Below are 18289 nucleotides of genomic sequence, written 5' to 3'. Positions count from 1 at the left end.
AATTTCTATCATTACCAAAACCAAGTAAATAATGTGTAGACTGTTGACAATCTACTTGCTTTTATGAATATCACATAAAAATCTCAAGTACTTTAAAGTATAAATTATAAATCTTTCATTAGTATTGTGGCATAATGAGCTAGTCCCACAGTCAATGTAATTATGATTGCAAAGGTTTTTTTCCACTTGAGTTTATAGGATGATGACGATGATGGTGGTGGTTATTTTTGGTCCATCATACGTATTACAGTGGCCGTGGGTAGCCCTCGTGGAGGGCAGCTATTTTCTTGATGATAAAATTAAATTACATAATAGTTAAGCAATACTTCAAGGACAAAACCTGCCTTTTGACCACATAGAACTGAGTTTAATATAAAGTACTAGTTTTCCTCTTTTGCTCAAGCCATAACCATTCTTGATAGAAAAGAGTTCTTTCACATCTAAAGAGTAATTTTCCCAGTCCACTTCTATGGTACAATGTTAGAAATCTCTTCCCTGGGAAGAAGATGTATGTCAATACTTATTCCATGTTAAATATGGCTCAGTGCTCTGGGAGAATTTATTACCCCAGCTGGGTAAACAATATCCTTTCAGAGCTGGGCTGCCTAGAGCTGGTATAAGGGGTGAGGTTGCCAGGTTGTCTGCTGGCTTGAGTATGAACAGGCTCTGTTGTCAGGGTGGTTTATAGGAAATCTGTTCATGCCCATTCACCTGCAGTCCCAAACTCAAAGGCAGTTTCTAAAAGGTTACATACTCTTGATCAGGTAGAGTGATCCCTAAAATTCAAGTTTTAACATAATTAAAGATCATTGACTGCGACTATTCCATTACCTTCCCTATGCTCCCCGAAAGAAGGGCAGAGGGCCCAGATGACACAGGACGGAGGCCAGGGAGACTCCATCCACTTTACGTTTGGGCATATAGAAATCTACATAGAGCTGCTGCCATAAAAATAAATGCACGAAAAAACATGGCAACCATGTAAAACAGAAGGGAACAAAGCAGATAAAGACAGACGAATGATCTATTGTGGAAGATGTTGCACTAAGTAAACAGAAAAACAAATGCTTTATTTTATCAAACACATTAAACAGAACATGCAGTTTATGAAATGAGATTAAAGATGAGATGATAGGATAGTAAAAAGGAGAACAGAATGATTGTGAAGCTGGGAAAGAAGATGAGGACTGAACAACATGCAGAGACTGAGTACCAGAAAGAACGTGGAGTTAGTGAAAGGAAGGGCACACTTGAAAACTTACACACGATGCAGAGGAGGAAGACAAGGGAATAAGAGCAACGTAAAATGAAGGATATGGCCCACAGAAGATGGGTTTTCAACACGTGGATAATTGATATCCCTAAGGTAGAGAATAAAACAAAAGGAAATTTTGAAAAGCCTCAATGATCTAATAGAAGAGAACTTTCCTAAAATAAAAGAAGATTGGAATTTAATGGAAAAAGACAAAACTCAGAATGATGAAGACTGAGATGTATTCAAGTAAATGGCAGAAGAATAACGTTCAAAACAAAGGGGGCCATGTGAAAAAGAGAGAGATGACTCCTACCTCACACTGCACACAAAAATCATGTCTGAGTGGATTGGAAGGTTACACAGGAGAAAACTTTATGACCTGGGGGAGGCAAAGATTTATGAAACAGGAACCAGAAAGCACTGACCATGAACTACCATTGATAAATTGGTCTGTGCATTAACTTTTCTTTTTCAGGGACAGAAATTTTGTTTCTGATCATTCCTCCATTGGAAGCCTGTCTAGTGCCAATGCGGCAGGCCGAATCCAGCAGCTTCATTTGTCAGAAGATTTAAGCCCTCGGGAAATACAAGAAAATACTTTCTCTCTTCAAGCAGGTATTTATATCATATTATTATGTTTTATTATTTGATATTGTTTAACCTTGTATTATTCTATTATAAAATTATAATGATAATATTAATTAGGCCCAATTTACAACTTAAAAAATGTGATGTTAAATCCATGTGGATGCCTGAAACTTCTTGGTACCAGTGTTGGACTTGCAGGTTAAGGACACCCCAAACTTTCCTCTGCTTGCCAAGTTCTGTGGCCTAATCTGTTAGCCCTCTAAAGTAGTTCATACTCAGATTATAAGGGTTAACTTGGATAATATATTTAAAGTATGCACTATTTATCTGACCATTGTTGATGTACATTGAGCACGTGCTCCACACCGGGCACATGTTGGGTATGGGGCTGATGGTGCCTGCCCCCCTCCCCCCTCCATGCACAGCGGGGTGCATTGGGGGTGCCCCCCAGGCTGCCGTGGGGTGTGCATGCGTGTGAGCTACATGAAGAGGAGAGGTACCAGCCAGCACAACTCAAGTGCCTTTCTCCCAGAGACGTGCCAGAAGGAAAATTAGTGTTTTTTGAGGGATGGCTCTGCCGACAAAATTCTCTGAGGCAGGGAGCGAGAGTGCTGATGTGCAAGTGCCGCCATGGCCACGACAGACACGGCATTTGGTGGTTTTCGTTGCAGCCTGCTGTGCGGCCCTCACGGAACTGGTGCTTGACGACACCAACGCCCACCAGGTGGTTCAGGTGAGAGGGCGGGGTGCCAGGACCTGTCACGATGGAGGGAGCCCACCTCAGGTGACACCTGTATCCTGGAACATGGCTTAAAAATATTGTAATATGTCTTATTTAACATGTAGAATTCCATTTTATATTCTTGTCCTTCCTCTTTCAACTCAGCTTAAAAAGAACTGCCATGTAGGTAACTGATGGTGTTTATTCCCTATGTTATGTGCAGTCTATTTCATTTTCTTTATCTTTTTTTTTAAAGCTATTCTGAATTGTTTTAATTTAATTGTTTTAATTCCTATGGCACATAGGACACCATGAGTTAAGGATAGCAGTCACTTTAAGAGGACATGAAGTTATTCAGCTAGAGGTGATTGAAACACACCAAACAAAATATTTATTGTCAGGAAACTGATTTCACAAAGCACACAAAGCATAATTCATTAACCAATTCACTACATATACAGTCATATGTGTGTGTGTGTGTGTGTGTGTGAATACACACATTTATATACAACCCTTTTATGTGTTTCTATTATAAAAGTTATTTCCTGCTTGTTGAATTTTACAGAGAAAACTTTTTTTTTTGCTCAATACATCAACTTAAAAATGCATAAATTCATAAAGTTAGTAAAGGGTCAGGTCAGCAGTGATCAGAGTCCCTGGGGAAGCTCAGCAGGTCAGGGTGGCTGCTGAGGCAGGCGGAGGCTCAGTCCTGTTATCGTCGCTTGCTGTCTTGGCCTCTAGAAAAATATTTAGCCTAAGTTCTGACTTTGTCATGTATAAAACAAGGAAATTATAGACTAATTCACAGAACAGCTCTGAAGACTAAATGTAGTAAGGCAGGTAAAGCTCTTCACAGTTATAATATAAATGCCCACATAGAGTAGAATTCAGTAAATTATGTATTTAATAGATAATAAAAAATGTAGCAATAAGGTAATACTTTTTGTTCATTCCTCCACATCTGTATTTGTATTAGAATAAGGCTAGAAAGATGTTAACCGTTTATACAAATAACTTTCATTTTTTAAAATCTCTTATTTTTCTCTTATTTTTCTATTTTCTTTTCTATACTAGTTTATCTACATGTATTGTTTAATTAACAAAACAATAAAGGGAGAAATATTTCATAATTAGATATTTAAAATGCAAAATATAAAGACATTTGGATCCCTTTACTCTGCCCCTTTTTTTGCCCCCTACTCTTTGTTTTTAAAGTATTTAAATCACTTTTAATTGATATACTTTGTTATTTATAATCTTTAACGACAGTTGAGATTTTATGATCTGGTTATAGTCTTTGATGTTTAAAAGTATTACACTGACATTTTTACTATTGTCCTGTAATATTTACTCCTGATTCCAAAATTATACTAACATTTCTTCTTTAATATTTTAAAATTGTTCCTTCCTTCTTTATGCTGTGTATCTCCCTGGCATTGTGGCTGGTCACTGATAACATGGCATCTTTATTCTTACAGGAAAATGGTATATATACAATAGCAAAATTAATTTTACGAAATAAACAAAAGAATGCAGCAAAAACTAATCTATTACAGGTAATAAACATATCCATTATTCTTTAATATCAGGTTACTGGAATCTGGGGAAATTTTGGTAATATAATCTATGATTTTTAGAATTTTTAGGTTAGCACTGGTCCCCTCTACTGACCGAGAGGGAAAAATATCTGGTGAGGGAGGCTGGCATGGAAACAAATGCTGTTAAAACAATGTAGACGGCTTAACAGTAGTTTCTCCGTAGGGTATTAGGTGATTTTATTTAGATATTTCTTTGCTTATCTGTTAAGTTCTATGTTTTAAAAACATTGCTTGTGTATCAGAAAATAATACTAAGGGGAAAATTATGTGCCATCTTTAAGCACGGACCACAGTCAGTAGCATTTCACCTTTACAAAGGCAAACCTGTAAAATGGAACTTGATGGATGAGATGGTGCTGGTCAGGTGAGTAAAGGGATAGAGGTGGACACCCATGACATCTGCTCCAGGGCGGACGGGCATCCGCATAGGGAGAAGAGCGTGGACAAAGCACGGGAGCCTGGCAGCTTAGAGTGTGCTTAGGCTGCTCAGTGAGGTGGGTGTGGGGTGTGGGGCAGAGGGAGTGCCTTAGGACAGCGGTCCCCAACCTTTTTGGCACCAGAAACTGGATTTGTGGAAGACACGTTTTCCATGGACAGGGGTGGGGGTGGGGGCAGAGTTCAGGCAGTAATGTGGGCGATGGGGAGCAATGGGGAGCGGCAGAGGAAGCTTTGCTCGCTCACCTGCCGCTCACCTCCTGCTGTGCAGCCCAGCTCCTAACAGGCCACGGACTGGTACCGGTCCATGGCCCAGGTGTTGGGGACCCCTGCCTTAGGAGATGAGGCCTGGAAGGTAAGAAGGGGCCACATTATGCAGGGTCCTATGTGCTTTTTTGAGGAGTGGACACCAGGGGGCAAGTGTCCCCAAAGACATTGGCATGATAAAATCAATTTAAAGTAAGCCTTTGCAGTAGCTGCAGCTTATCTTTTTTTCAAGTCGTTAGAACAGGAAGTAAAAAACAATGTTTGCCTTCAATCTGATTTAAGAGCTTTCAGCCAGAATGATGGTCAAACCTAGCAGAGAATTTTTGGTGGTATCTGTGGGCTGGCAGGCAGAGATTTTGGAGGGCTACCGCTGAGAACACACAGGCGTGGGACTTACTTCTCTAGTACAGCACTGATGCATGACACTGTGCTGGAACATGGTAAAGTACACTCCCTCCTGCGCATGCATTCTGTTAAGCCAGTAGAGGCTTTTAAAGAATATGTATGGAAATTCTTTCGAGGCACATGCATGTTCCTCACTTCTCACAGTCTCCACTGCTTTCTCACCAATCTCCTTCATGTGGTCCTGTTATCTGCCTGGCTTCTCCAGACAGTCTTGTTTGTGACCCTTCTATATTCAGATCACTAATTTTATGAAATGATTCCAGATTTGAATTCAGCAGACCCTGGTCACTCCAGTGGTGGCCTATTGTACAGGTACAGCTGCAAGCCTGGGGCTCTCTCTTTTTTCTCAGCACTGCAAAACGTCCAGTGTTTATTTTTCTTTGTTAAAGTCTCACAGGCCTCTTTCTGAGTGTTCTCAGGAGTTACTGTAGATGGTTCTATCTGGGGAATGCTTTAGACCTTACTCAAGAGACCAATTTGTCAAGTTTGAATCCAGTGTGCCTGTGGCTATTTTTATATGTCATTATTTCTAGTGTTTATTTTCTCACAGAAACTATATAAATATTGAGGCATACATAGCAGGCTAGAAAGAAAATAAACCTTGAGCTCCTGGAAATCTTGGGACATTTGGTTTTCTCGGTGTAGGAGTTTTATTTCTTGTCTCTCTGCTCCTTCTGTACTTTCTAGAAAGGAACTAACGACAGGCACTGAGTGAAACAAGGCCCAGATCCCTAGCCTTCCACAACGCAAATGCTTTTTAAACATGAGAACCGGTCCAGGTGTTGATGTTGTCTGCTTTCAGTTACAAGCTGTGGCTCCCACAGAGACCAGCCACACTCACCAAAAAGCCACGTTAATGTTCACTTCATGATCATGCTATCCTGAAAATGTTTTACTTTGTTGAGCTACCATTTGAGAATCACATATCCTTTTATTTCCAGTGTTATGCGTTCAGAGCCTTGAGGTTTCTCTTCAGTATGGAAAGAAACAGACCACTCTTTAAAAGGTATGAGCTTAGAGAAATTTAAGTGACCAGTGATCATTAGTCAACTGTTTTCATGTACCTGATTTAGATGCAAACAGTAAGAGAAGCAAGGGTCAGTATGCAAAACATGTGTCTTCAGATTTCTTAAAATCCACAGATAATACTGAGCAGCCCTAGTGATATCTTAACACTGAAAATTCACAAAATGATGAGGAAAGCACATGAATCACATCAACACAACTCTTTTAATTACATGTAACTGCTATGGGTTTTAGTTTTTCTCTCTTTTTTAAGACATTAACATTTTTAATGGATGAAATAAAAATATGTGCTTGTTTTTGCCGATTCAGAAATGTCCAGAGTTGATCTAGTCATTTCCTTTTAATCAATAGAATAGAAAGTATTTGTCTGGATGTCCTTAACAGGATAGGAACCCATTTGAAGGGGAGGAGGCTGGATGTTCCTGGATCAGAAGGTTGTGTGGTGAGCATGACAGAAAAACCACCACCTTGGGAAGCAGACAGTGGTTACCTACAGGTGTGGTCTGCGTGCCATAGAGGTGGCAGGTTAGCCAAATCATAGGCCCAAGTTCTTACTAGAATTTTATTCATAAGGCAAAATAGAAATAAAATCTTGAGTTAATATACCATCTTTTGTTCGGAAGAATGGGGCATTTTATGTTTTTATTTTATTTCTATATAGCAGTTGAATTTAGGGGAAGAAAAGGAAGTATTCATTATTTATTATAACCTTTCATTTCAAGGCCCTAAATCATCCACATCAGTGGACTTAAAGATTTTAATAAACCTAAACCCTTGAAGCCAGTAGCTTGGAAATGATGCATAAATCTCTTCATTTTTTTAATTCACCTGTATTTTAATTTTATTTTCATGAGGACTAAATCAAATAGTATTTGTGAAAGTGCTCTGTGCACAATAAACACCCAATAAACATTCATTCCTAGTATGTTTAATACTACACCCCCAAATGTCTTACAAATAAGATTTTTGTAAAATCTGTATCATATCTTATTGTAGCAAAAAACATACGTGACATCTACCCTCTTAAATTTTTGTGTGCAGTACAGTGTTCTTAACTATAAGCACAGTGTCATACAGTAGATCTCTGGAACTTTCCTTTCCAGTTGTTTTCCCTTACCTCTTAAGAACTGTGTCTCTAGTTTATTTTCGTGAGATAAGTTGGTGAGTATTATTTTCCCCCATTTGTTGGACAGTGTATTTAATGTAATTAACCTATAAGTGAGCCAGGTCCAAAAGGGAAGGAACGGGCCAGAGTTTCCAACTCCTATAGGAAGTATGTGTGTGTATTTTTCTCTGTAGACTTTTCCCCACCGACTTGTTTGAGATCTTCATTGACATAGGACATTATGTTCGTGATATCAGTGCTTATGAAGAATTAGTATCAAAGCTGAATTTATTAGTGGTAAGTCTTGAGCTTTAAATATTTTGTCAGGCTGCTATGTAGTTAAGATGCATGTATCATAGCAACCCATTTCCTTTTCATTTTTTGGTTAGGAGGATGAACTGAAGCAAATTGCTGAAAATATTGAAAGCATTAATCAGAATAAAGCTCCTTCGAAATATATAGGCAACTATGCAGTTTTGGATCATCTTGGAAGTGGAGCTTTTGGCTGTGTTTACAAGGTGACCTTGCCCTTGAACATTTCCGATGTTCCCAAACAAACTGCATGTCTCCCTGCACACCCACACAAGTGAATTGGAGCCCTTGTCAGTGAACAAATAGATATAAAAATTAGAATGATTGTTTCTATCCAACAGATAGCTGCACTGATGTTGTCTTACCTTAGGTCTCACCTCTAGAAATTGGTCACTGACCTTCTAAGACAAAAGCTGTCACTAATCTCTCATACAAATAGTCAAAATGGCTTGTCCAAATGTATGACACATTCTCCAAGTTCACACCAGTGTTTCTGTATTTACCCAGTAAAATCCTATGAAATATTGCAGACTGATCCAGAATATACCAATTTTTTTGAGGTGAGCTTAGTGTAAATACAAATTTACTTTTTAAAGATGTATGACTTATTTAGATGACTTGGCTTAATCATGTGACCTTATTAATCTAATCACTTTCTTCCCCTCTCTACTCCCAAACCATTCTTTTTTTTTTTTTTTTTGTCTCCTTTATTTTAGGTTAGAAAGCGTAGTGGTCAAAATCTTTTAGCAATGAAAGAAGTCAATTTACATAACCCAGCATTTGGAAAGGATAAAAAAGATCGAGACAGCAGTGTAAGGAATATTGTTTCTGAATTAACCATAATTAAAGAGCAGGTAAATGCTTTTGTTTATGAAGATGGTTTCCTTAAATAAATGTCATCAAAAAAAGTAGAGTTCATGTGCTGTTCTTGTCAATGCTGTGTTAAGAACTGGTTCTGTTTAATATAATTGGCATTGAGGTGATATCAATCACCAAGTTTTCTCCTAAGGCTTGACACTGAACCATAGATATAACTATATCAGGGCCAGGGATGCAGAACAATTGAGTTCACAGCACAGAGAGTATTATATATGAGAAAGCATATACGTTTCCTTCTTATTATATTGTAGAATATTTGGTTACTTCGTTACATGCATAAGAGTATGACTAAGACTTCCCTGACTTTTGTCAAATGGAACCAAGTTGTTAACATTCCTCAAATATGGCTTATGTAATCTAAAATGTGAATTTTCAAGATGGGTTATTATTTATTGACATGAGCAAAACATTCTAACATAATGTTCACAACTCATGTATCATTATGAAGGTTTGTTTCAAGAGAAAGAATAAACGTGTCAGAGAGAAATGGGAATTGTTTTTGTGATCAAAGAACACATTGGTTTCTTTTAAAGCTTTCTTTATTTATACATTCATTATGAATACTGTTCATCTATAACTCCTGGGGAGACCTATCAGTTCACGGCTCTTTGTTTTCAAATAGTTATATTTGCATAGCATCTGTGCTGGGACATAAAGAACCATAAATATGATGATCTTTATTCATTGAAATCTCTAGTTCCACTCCAATTTATAATTTACAGTAAATATCATTAATAGGTTGTTTTATAGTTGACTTTTATGTACAAAGAGATTAGGTTTTGAAAAGTTAGTGTTTGCTCATGTTCCAACACTCTAGCCGTGGGCAGTGTGCTGTTTCATAGCACAAGGTTAGAGCATGGCTTTTGCCCTAGGCTGGTCTAGTATCTTCATTTGAACCCAAATCTGGATGTAGTCCTGGCCAGTGAGCTAGGTCCAGAATATGGTTCTATTGCTTACCTAGTTCCATATTGTTAAAAATCTGCTGGCCATTTGCTAGTTGATGAGGTAGACTATTGGTTTTAGTATATTTTCTAAGAAAAGAAAGTGTCAGGGTGGGGCCATATAGGAGGCCTCTGCTTGAACTTTGAGGGAGCTCAAAATTGTAGAACTGTGCTCGCACCATGGACTTAAACCAAGGAAAGGACAATAAATTGAGGTCAAAAAGGAGGAGGTAATGGCAGACAGAAGTGAGAGAAATGGGACTAGAAAGGGAGAGTGTATTTGTTAATATTAAGACTAAGCTGCAGTAACAAAGAAGCCCCAAAGTGCGTGGGCTTGAAGGAGAGATCTCACCATGCAATGGGCTTTGTCTTCCTGTCAGTCAGGGTGTGGTGCTCTGCTCCATGAGGTCACACAGGGATGCCCACTCCTCCTCTCCCGTTGCAGCTGCCGAGGCACATTTATATCCGCTGGTGCACCCGACGTTTTGGGTTCAGACACAGGATTCCCCTCACACTCCACTGGGGAAAACTGAGTGATGAGCCCCTTGAGGCTGCGAGAGAGGCTGAGAGGTGTGATCTGTGGTGGGGAAGCACGTCCTGCTACAAGTCGATGGACTGGAGGAGTGTGAGAGCAGGTTTTTGGTGGACAGCCAGTGGATTCTCCTTCAAAAGAAGGCAAGAAGAAAGGCCAGAAAGAGATGAAAGCCATTTATGATGTACCAGTGACTATTCTGAGATAAAACAAATTTCAGTTTATGTAGAAACTCAAATTGTAAATAAACAACCACAAAAATTTAGTATTCTTGTAGAAAATTATTATGTTATTAAAAAAATAGAATTTCCATGTTACCTTCTGAGGTAAACTATGCCAAAGAGAAATTGTACTGGACACTTTTTGTTGAGGTATAATTGACATATGACTGCATATTAGTTTCAGGTGTACAACATGATGATTCAGTATTTGTATGTATTGTGACATGATCACCACAGTAAGTCCAATTGACATCTATCACACGTAGTTACACATTTTTTCCTTGTGATAAGAACTTTTAGATGACAAGGAAGACCTTATTCAGGACCACTGCAATAGAAGTCAAACTATTAGAGTAGAGGAGAGAGATTGAACTCAACTCTGAACACAACAGGGATGGCTGGGGATTTACAACCAAAAGGCAGGGCTAGGGGGGGTCAAAGGATGGAAAGTTACTAAGAGGAATTTGGTTAGTTATCAGGTTGGGGGAAGAAAAACTTGATTAGATAACAAAGATGGGGGGATGAGGAACTTGATTGGATATCCAGAGGGCAGAGATGCTCACTAAACTGGCTTAGCAGGATTCTTGCTGAAACCAGGCAGGCCAAGGAGGAGGCCTGGTCCAGAGGAGGACTCTGAGGAGCCTGACCTAAGTTTGTTCAAGGAGGGAGCCCTTGGCAATTATTATTATAATTTTAACGGAGTTAATAACTCTTAGATTATTTCAGTTTCAAACTAATAATTTTGGAGAGCATAGAAAGACACCACTCGTGTAAATAGATACAAACAGTGTGTATAAACATTTAAGTGGCAGGGGGAGGTTAAGAGCATAGGTATATATGTTCAAAATTAATTGCTTCATTTCAGTTTTCTCCTCTATGAAATCTATGTGTGATGTTGGAACAGGAAGTGTTAAATGAATTCTTAAGATAGCTTCCAGTTCTACAGTCCTCTAATTTAGTTAAATTAGGTGATAAAGCACAATCAGTTTTCAATTCTATTTGGTAAGGCTATATGGGAGATTGCTATTTTCAGAACAGTCTTGTGAGCAGCAAATAAAAAGAATCCTGAAAAATTAGATGATATCTTGAAATGCTTTGTTTTATAAATAAATATAAATATGATGATTTCTTTGTTGTTTTCAAGTATGAAATCCAACTAAATTGTCTGTGAACACAAGTTTATATTTTGAAGTAGTATAATGTTTGTTATTTATTTTCTTATAGCTTTATCATCCCAATGTTGTACGCTATTACAAAACATTTCTGGAAAGTAAGTGTGATTTTCCATGATATTTCTAATAATGTATCTATGTTACTTACATATTTTTATTTTAGAATGTTACAAAATAAGCTTAGTCAACTATTTTCTCTACCTTTTTTGTTGTCTATATGACAGTGGATGACATTGTGCATCACTTTCTTGATCAGTGAAACACTGATAATCAATGATCAAAAGATACTTATAAAATTCTTAGATCCCTATATGTAAGACTGCATGAACAAACCAAAATAATAATTATTGCTATTTTCATATACAAAAAGCCCATAGTAGGATCAGGAGAAAAGAAAACGAAAGGTTAGTAGCTTCTTTAAGAAAAATTTAAAAGTTTTTATTAAATCAGATGACATTTTCCACCCCCCAAATAAATTGGGTCTAGGTTTTTTGAGATTTCTTTTTCTTCAAGTTCAGGTAATTGCCACAAGGTGGCGATGGAGCCCTGACTGATTCTGCGTCATCATTGGGATGATGGAATACAGAATCAAATCTTGAGGTGAAACCAAACTCAGTCACTTGTTTTAAAAAAAATAGGACATTTGACTGAAGTAATATACATATTAATAGACCTTTATGTGCTTCACCTGTGAAATTTCAAAATAAATCTCCTTTAAAGGGGCTTCCTTGTTGCCTCTTTATCAGTGCTATTGTTATGCAAACCTGTTGTATACTTTGGCATGTTATGATTTTACCCATCTCCCTTCCTCTGGTTGACTCAGAGGAACTCAGTGCTGAAACTCTTCAGTAAATCCTGCCCCCTTGGCCATTTGTTCTTGATATTAGAATAATTTCCCATAATTTAGTGCATATCCCATCATAAAGAGACCTAGACTAGCTTCTGACTTGTACTGAAGTGACACAGCTTGTCTTAATTTAAAAACAAAATAACCTGACTTCTTCCAAAAAGAATTGGCAGTGGCTTAAAAATACATAAAATAAGATAAAATAGATTAAGAAATCATGATAAAAGGTGAGAAAATTAATGCTAGAGGCAAGGTTAATACATACAGTAAATATTTCTTGGGATTATGAAGAATTGGAAACAATATAAATGTCAATCTTTAGGAGAATGATTAAATTTATGGTACATCTGTATTGTGGAATACTATGTAACCAACAGAAAGAATGGCGTGGGTCTGTGTGTACTGATGAACATATAAGAATGTTGAATGAAAAAAGTATAAGTTGCAGAATATGTATGGTGTGGCTTCATTTCTGTAAATGTTGTATATATACATATTTTACATACATCCAAAACATTACAGAAGATACATATCACATACTGTTGTTAATAGTTTCATATTGACTTTGGAGGAGAAAGTAGAATTTACTTCTGTGTCTTGCATCCAAAGCAAAGAGACAAACCCAGTCAGTTATGTGAGGTTCCTGGGATCCATGAGCTGAAATCTGGAGAAGGCCAGCTTTCTCAGCTCTTGAGCTGGCATCACAGAAACTTCCATCATGGGTGGTATATCCAGTGGGGTCATTGCTAAACCACGTTATGATTTCATTGTAAAATACTGTAAGGTAAATCTACGAGACTGAAGAACAGTGCAATTTAATGTCTGAATGTCTGGCTTGATTTAAGGGTAAATTTTAGACCATTGAGAGGAAAGCTGGGTTTACCTGTTCTTCAGGGAATCCTCCATGACTTGGGATCATTTACTTGCTCTCTTTGGTGCCTCTCACCCCTTCCACATCCTGGTGTACATAGAAAATGATAAAATTTGCCAGCGTAAACTTATGCTAGGAGGTTGCCTGTAGCTGAAAGAGACTGTTGTTGGGCTCCAGTTGTCCCCAAGACCCCCTCGCCCCCAGCCCCTCCAGAGCTGATTGGGTCCATGTCTCTAACTCTTTTGTGTTGTGCCCTCAACACCCATTGGGAAACTTGGATTCTAATTCATAAGTTTTTTCAAAATGTCTATATTGAATTTATTTCTATTACCTTTTCTTGTTTTTTATATAGATGATAGGTTGTATATAGTTATGGAGCTTATAGAAGGGGCCCCTCTTGGAGAGCATTTCAGTTCTTTGAAGGAAAAACAACATCATTTTGCTGAAGAGAGACTATGGAAAATATTTATACAGGTATCTTTTATCTTCATTAACTTTTTCTATGAAACAGTAAAGTTCTGAGCTGATTTCCTAGAGTTGTGTGGAGCGGTCATGAGTGGCTGTCTATCTGTATATATCGGGGAAATAACATTTGTTTGTTCTTTGCTGTTTGAAGCTGTGCCTAGCTCTTCGGTACTTACATAAGGAGAAGAGGATCATCCATAGAGACCTGACGCCAAACAACATTATGTTGGGGGATAAGGACAGAGTAACAGTTAGTAAGTACAAAAATCTGAAAATTTTCAACTTGAGAGTCTCTGAATATTATTCTAGGACAGAGTTGTTCGATAGAACTTTCTGCACTGAATGGCATGTTCTCTGTCTACACTGTCTGGTATGGCAGCCACTGGCCACATGTGGCTATCAGGCACTTGAAACGTGTCTGATAGCCTGTGTGCCTGAGGATATGAATTTTAAATTCTATCAAATTTTAGTTAATTTAAATATCCCTATGTGACTAGTGCATACTGTATTGGACAGTGACTAGTGTAGTTCTTGATGACTGAGTTGTATTTTGCCTGTATGAGAGAATAAAATACTCTTAGGTTGCTTGGGCATTTAATTCCTAAATCAATGGTTTCTAGGTTTTTTTCTTTTCTGTAGAACACTTCTTCGTCAACAAAGCCTTTTAGAACCACCACATGAGCACATTGTTGAACTATTTTAATATAGTCTGTGACATATGGGTGACAAATGTACATATCAAGGGCTGTAAAAATTCCAACCATTTGTATACTTCAACATTTTCACTTTTTATCGCAATATTTTCAACTGTAGCAGGTAAGTTGTCTAATTCTTAATCATAACTTAAAATGAACTTTTTAGCTTAGAGCGATATGTTAGCTTTCTCCTGCCCTCTTCACTCACGAACACTTAAGTTACTCTCATGGACTATTAATGGTTTGCCAACTGCAAGTAGGGAGACATCTCTAAATCAGTGGTCTGCAAATATTTGTGATCATGAAATTCCATTAGTAAATTATTTTGATAGTACACTGCCAGTATATCAATATGTATGCTTATTTATGAATTCTGTACACATATCACTGTATAATTATTCTATAGTACATACAGTCAACAGAAATAAAATATAAAGGGGTACATTAAAATTCAAAATAGGGGTTTTGATATTTTTCACCCCACCCCCACCCGCCAGTGGATTGCCTTAGGCACACAGCTTTGGAGGCCACTGCCCTAAATTTTATTGATGTGAAAGACATTTGACAACATTTTAAAGCTGAGTCTCTTAGTTTTGGAAGAATCTGATTCCTCATGAAGGCAATTCCAAATGTACACATTTACCCATAACCACATCCTCAGTAACAACGATTAGATTCACTGTCCAGATTTTTTAAAGTAGAACATGTTATATCAGTTTAAAAAATAAAAAATATCCTAAAACAAAAGTTTTATTGATAACTTTCAATGCAAAGTTACTTGGAAATATTTCAAGCCAGCGCTTTGTGAAATGTAAGATGAGACCAAATAATTGTGACTCTTCATCTCAGATACACATTTGCTTAATCATTAGAAATTAATCATAATTTTGTTCATCATAAGCTTTTTACTTTTTATAAATTACACTTGTGTTTCCTTAAGAATATTTACTATTTATATGCTTGTAGATATTTTAATTTATAAGTTAATAAGGATTATTATAAATTGTGTGTTTGAATTTCATAGCAAACAGTATATATACTTTTAAATAGTATTAAACAGATTTGTTTAATAGTTTAATAGATCTGTTTAATCCTTCTAAGATGACTATTCAGGTCATATTTTCAGAGTAATAGCCAACCCCGCATTCCATTTTCTTACTAAGATTAGCTGCAGTCATTTCCTTTGGTTACATTTAAATACATTGAGATTAATCTTTTATTGTAGTAGCCTGATTTATTTTCTTACTAAACTTATTTTAAGTAATTTTTATATTTATTTTCTTTAACCGGTAGCACACATAAAAATGGTTTACATAATAAAATAGTGCTAAAAATCTTCTGAAGAAAAACCTACCTCTTTGCAACCCCCAGTTCCATTTCCCTGAAACAACCACTTTTCAGTCTTTTTAGCTCTTTCTTCTGGTATCTGGTTTTCCATTGTGATAGTTGAAGATTCAGTTTTCTTATTTTTTCTTCGTCCCCATCTGCCATCCTGCAAACAGTTATAGCACAATTTGGGGTTAAATCAGCATTCAGTATTTACATTATTACTACTGTGTGATTATTATTATTATTTTTATTTTATTTTATTTATTTATTTATTTATTTATGGCTGTGTTGGGTCTTCGTTTCTGTGCGAGGGCCTTCTCTAGTTGCGGCAAGTGGGGACCACTCTTCATCGTGGTGTGCGGCCCTCTCACTATCGCGGCCTCTCCTGTTGCAGAGCACAGGCTCCAGACATGCAGGCTCAGCAATTGTGGCTCACGGGCCTAGTCGCTCCGCGGCACATGAGATCTTCCCAGACCAGGGCTCGAACCCGTGTCCCCTGCATTGGCAGGCAGATTCTCAACCACTGCGCCACCAGGGAAGCTCCACTACTGTGTGATTATTGTTCAATGTTGATTACCTCTCCTTGCTTATAGACCTTTTGTTTTTTCTAGAGTTAATAATTGCCTTCTTGTTTATTTTCCTAGTTTTCTGTGTACCTTTTATTTCTTCTTCCCAAATCTTCTAAAAGGATTATAAAAGCCCTCTCTGTACTATTTCCACATGGTCAAACATGACAGTTACTCTCAGTTTTTTTTTTCCTGGACACCCATTTCCTGTACCTGTTGGCTATAATGTAGACTGGGTTTGACTTTAGGTCTGCTGCACAGCCATTGTCCTGGAACTTTCGTGCTCCTTTTTTTTTTTTTTTTAACTTGGCCACACCGTGTGGCTTGTGGGATCTCAGTTCCCTGACCAGGAATTGAACCTGGGCTACTGCAGTGAAAGCACCAAATCCTAACCACTAGACCACCAGGGAATTCCCATGCTCCTTTTCTGATCAGAGTCTCTATTTCCTACATCCTGTCTCTTTCTCTTTCTTTTTTAACTCCCCTATTTTGCCAAAGTGTATCTTCTAGTACTTTCCTAAGAAAGAGTGCTTTGGAAGTTATAATTTTTACTTTAAAAAATTTTTTCTTATTTAGAAATTTTTGAGGTATAAGTGACATTTAACATTATATTAGTTTCAGGTGAACAACATAATGATTTGATATTTGTATACACTAGAGCCTGCAGGCAGTTGGGTGGAGCTGGGTCTTGGTGTTTAGATGGAGACCTCCGGGAGAGCTCATGTCAATTAATATTCCCTGGGGTGGGGAATTCTCTGGTGGTCCAGTGTCCTGGACTCCCACCCCAGACAGAGGCTCAGGCCTGACCCATGGCCAGGGAACCAAGACCCCACAGGGCACGTGGCGCAGTAAAAAAAAAAAAAAGGAAAAGAAAACAGACAAACAAAACCCAAAGGCAAATGATAAAAACAGACAAAGAAAGAAAAAAAAAAGAAAACTAAAAACAAGAGAACAACCAAACAAAAGAACCCCAAAGTGAAAATGAACAATAAAAACAAAACTGACAAAAACAAAAGCAGAAAGCACACTAAAAAAAAAAGAGCAAAGAAAACATAAAACACACAAAAATGATCAAAAATGTTTATATCTAAAAACAAAACAAAGAACAAAAACAAGAAGAAAACCACAAAATAACAAAAAGTAAAGTAAAAGTAGAAAAATAACAAATATTAAAAAATGTTTTAAAGAAAAGAAAAAATAAATTAAAAAATAAACAATAACAACAGAACAAAACAAAACATAACAGTAATAATAATGTTTTCCTGGGGGCTCAGCTGTTAGTGTCCTTGCCCCCACCATGAGCCACAGCCAACCCCACCTCCCCAGGAGGCCTTCCAATACCTCTAGGTAGGTCTCTGGACCCACTATGGGCACTGTGGGGCCAGCTCGGTCTCTGACATGGCCTGACTCCTATGTGTACTTGCCCCCAAAGTCCACAGCTACTAGAGCTAGACTGGTCTCAGTTGTGGGAGCACTCGTTGTCCCTTAGATATTCCATAGACACAGGGTTTACCAAGCTGATCATGGGGATTTAATCCACAGCTTGTGCAGCTGCACAGAGAGATTTCTATTCCTCTTCCTTAGTTGCACCACCCCTGGGGCTCAGCTTTGGTTTTGACCTCACCTCTGCATGTGGGCTGCCCTCAGGCGTCTGTTCCCTGCCCAGGCGAGAGAGAATGAAAGCAGCGGCTGATTGGAGCACACTTGCTCACTCAGGCCAGGGAGGAATAAGGCTGCCACAACTGGAGTGTGTGAGAAGTGCCTCCGTTTTTTTTGGGGTGGGGATTGTTTGTTTGGTTTTTACCGTCCACGTATAAGTGAGATTATGTGGTATGTCTTTGACTTATTTCACTTAGCAGAATGCCTTCAGGGTCCATCCATGTTACTGCAAATGGCAAGATTTCATTCTTTTTTATGACTGAATCATATATGTATGTGTGTATGTGTATATATGTATGTGTATAATGCATATATACATATGAATAAATATATGTAGATATAGATACATATATACACATACATTTCACATTTTCTTTATTCACTCATTTGTGATAGGCTC

General features: G+C 37.7%; 1 protein-coding gene across 8 annotated transcripts in view; it reads left to right on the top strand.

Moving 5' to 3' along the window:
* Positions 1-18289, top strand: part of NEK10 (NIMA related kinase 10) — a 309939-nt gene that overhangs the window by 75859 nt on the left and 215791 nt on the right. For 7 of the 8 annotated variants that reach the window (XM_059937555.1, XM_059937551.1, XM_059937552.1 and 4 more), the window contains 10 exons: positions 1731-1870; positions 2515-2576; positions 4043-4120; positions 6211-6275; positions 7595-7697; positions 7790-7918; positions 8429-8566; positions 11510-11555; positions 13528-13649; positions 13792-13894. In XM_059937555.1, coding sequence (XP_059793538.1) covers positions 1731-1870; positions 2515-2576; positions 4043-4120; positions 6211-6275; positions 7595-7697; positions 7790-7918; positions 8429-8566; positions 11510-11555; positions 13528-13649; positions 13792-13894 — 986 coding nt within the window. The other variant, XM_059937558.1, reaches the window with a different exon arrangement.

This window comes from Balaenoptera ricei, chromosome 11 (genome assembly GCF_028023285.1).
Source record: "Balaenoptera ricei isolate mBalRic1 chromosome 11, mBalRic1.hap2, whole genome shotgun sequence".
NCBI classification, from domain to species: domain Eukaryota; kingdom Metazoa; phylum Chordata; class Mammalia; order Artiodactyla; family Balaenopteridae; genus Balaenoptera; species Balaenoptera ricei.
Note: the sequence above shows the minus strand (reverse complement) of the source record. Positions and strands in the feature narration are given on the sequence as shown.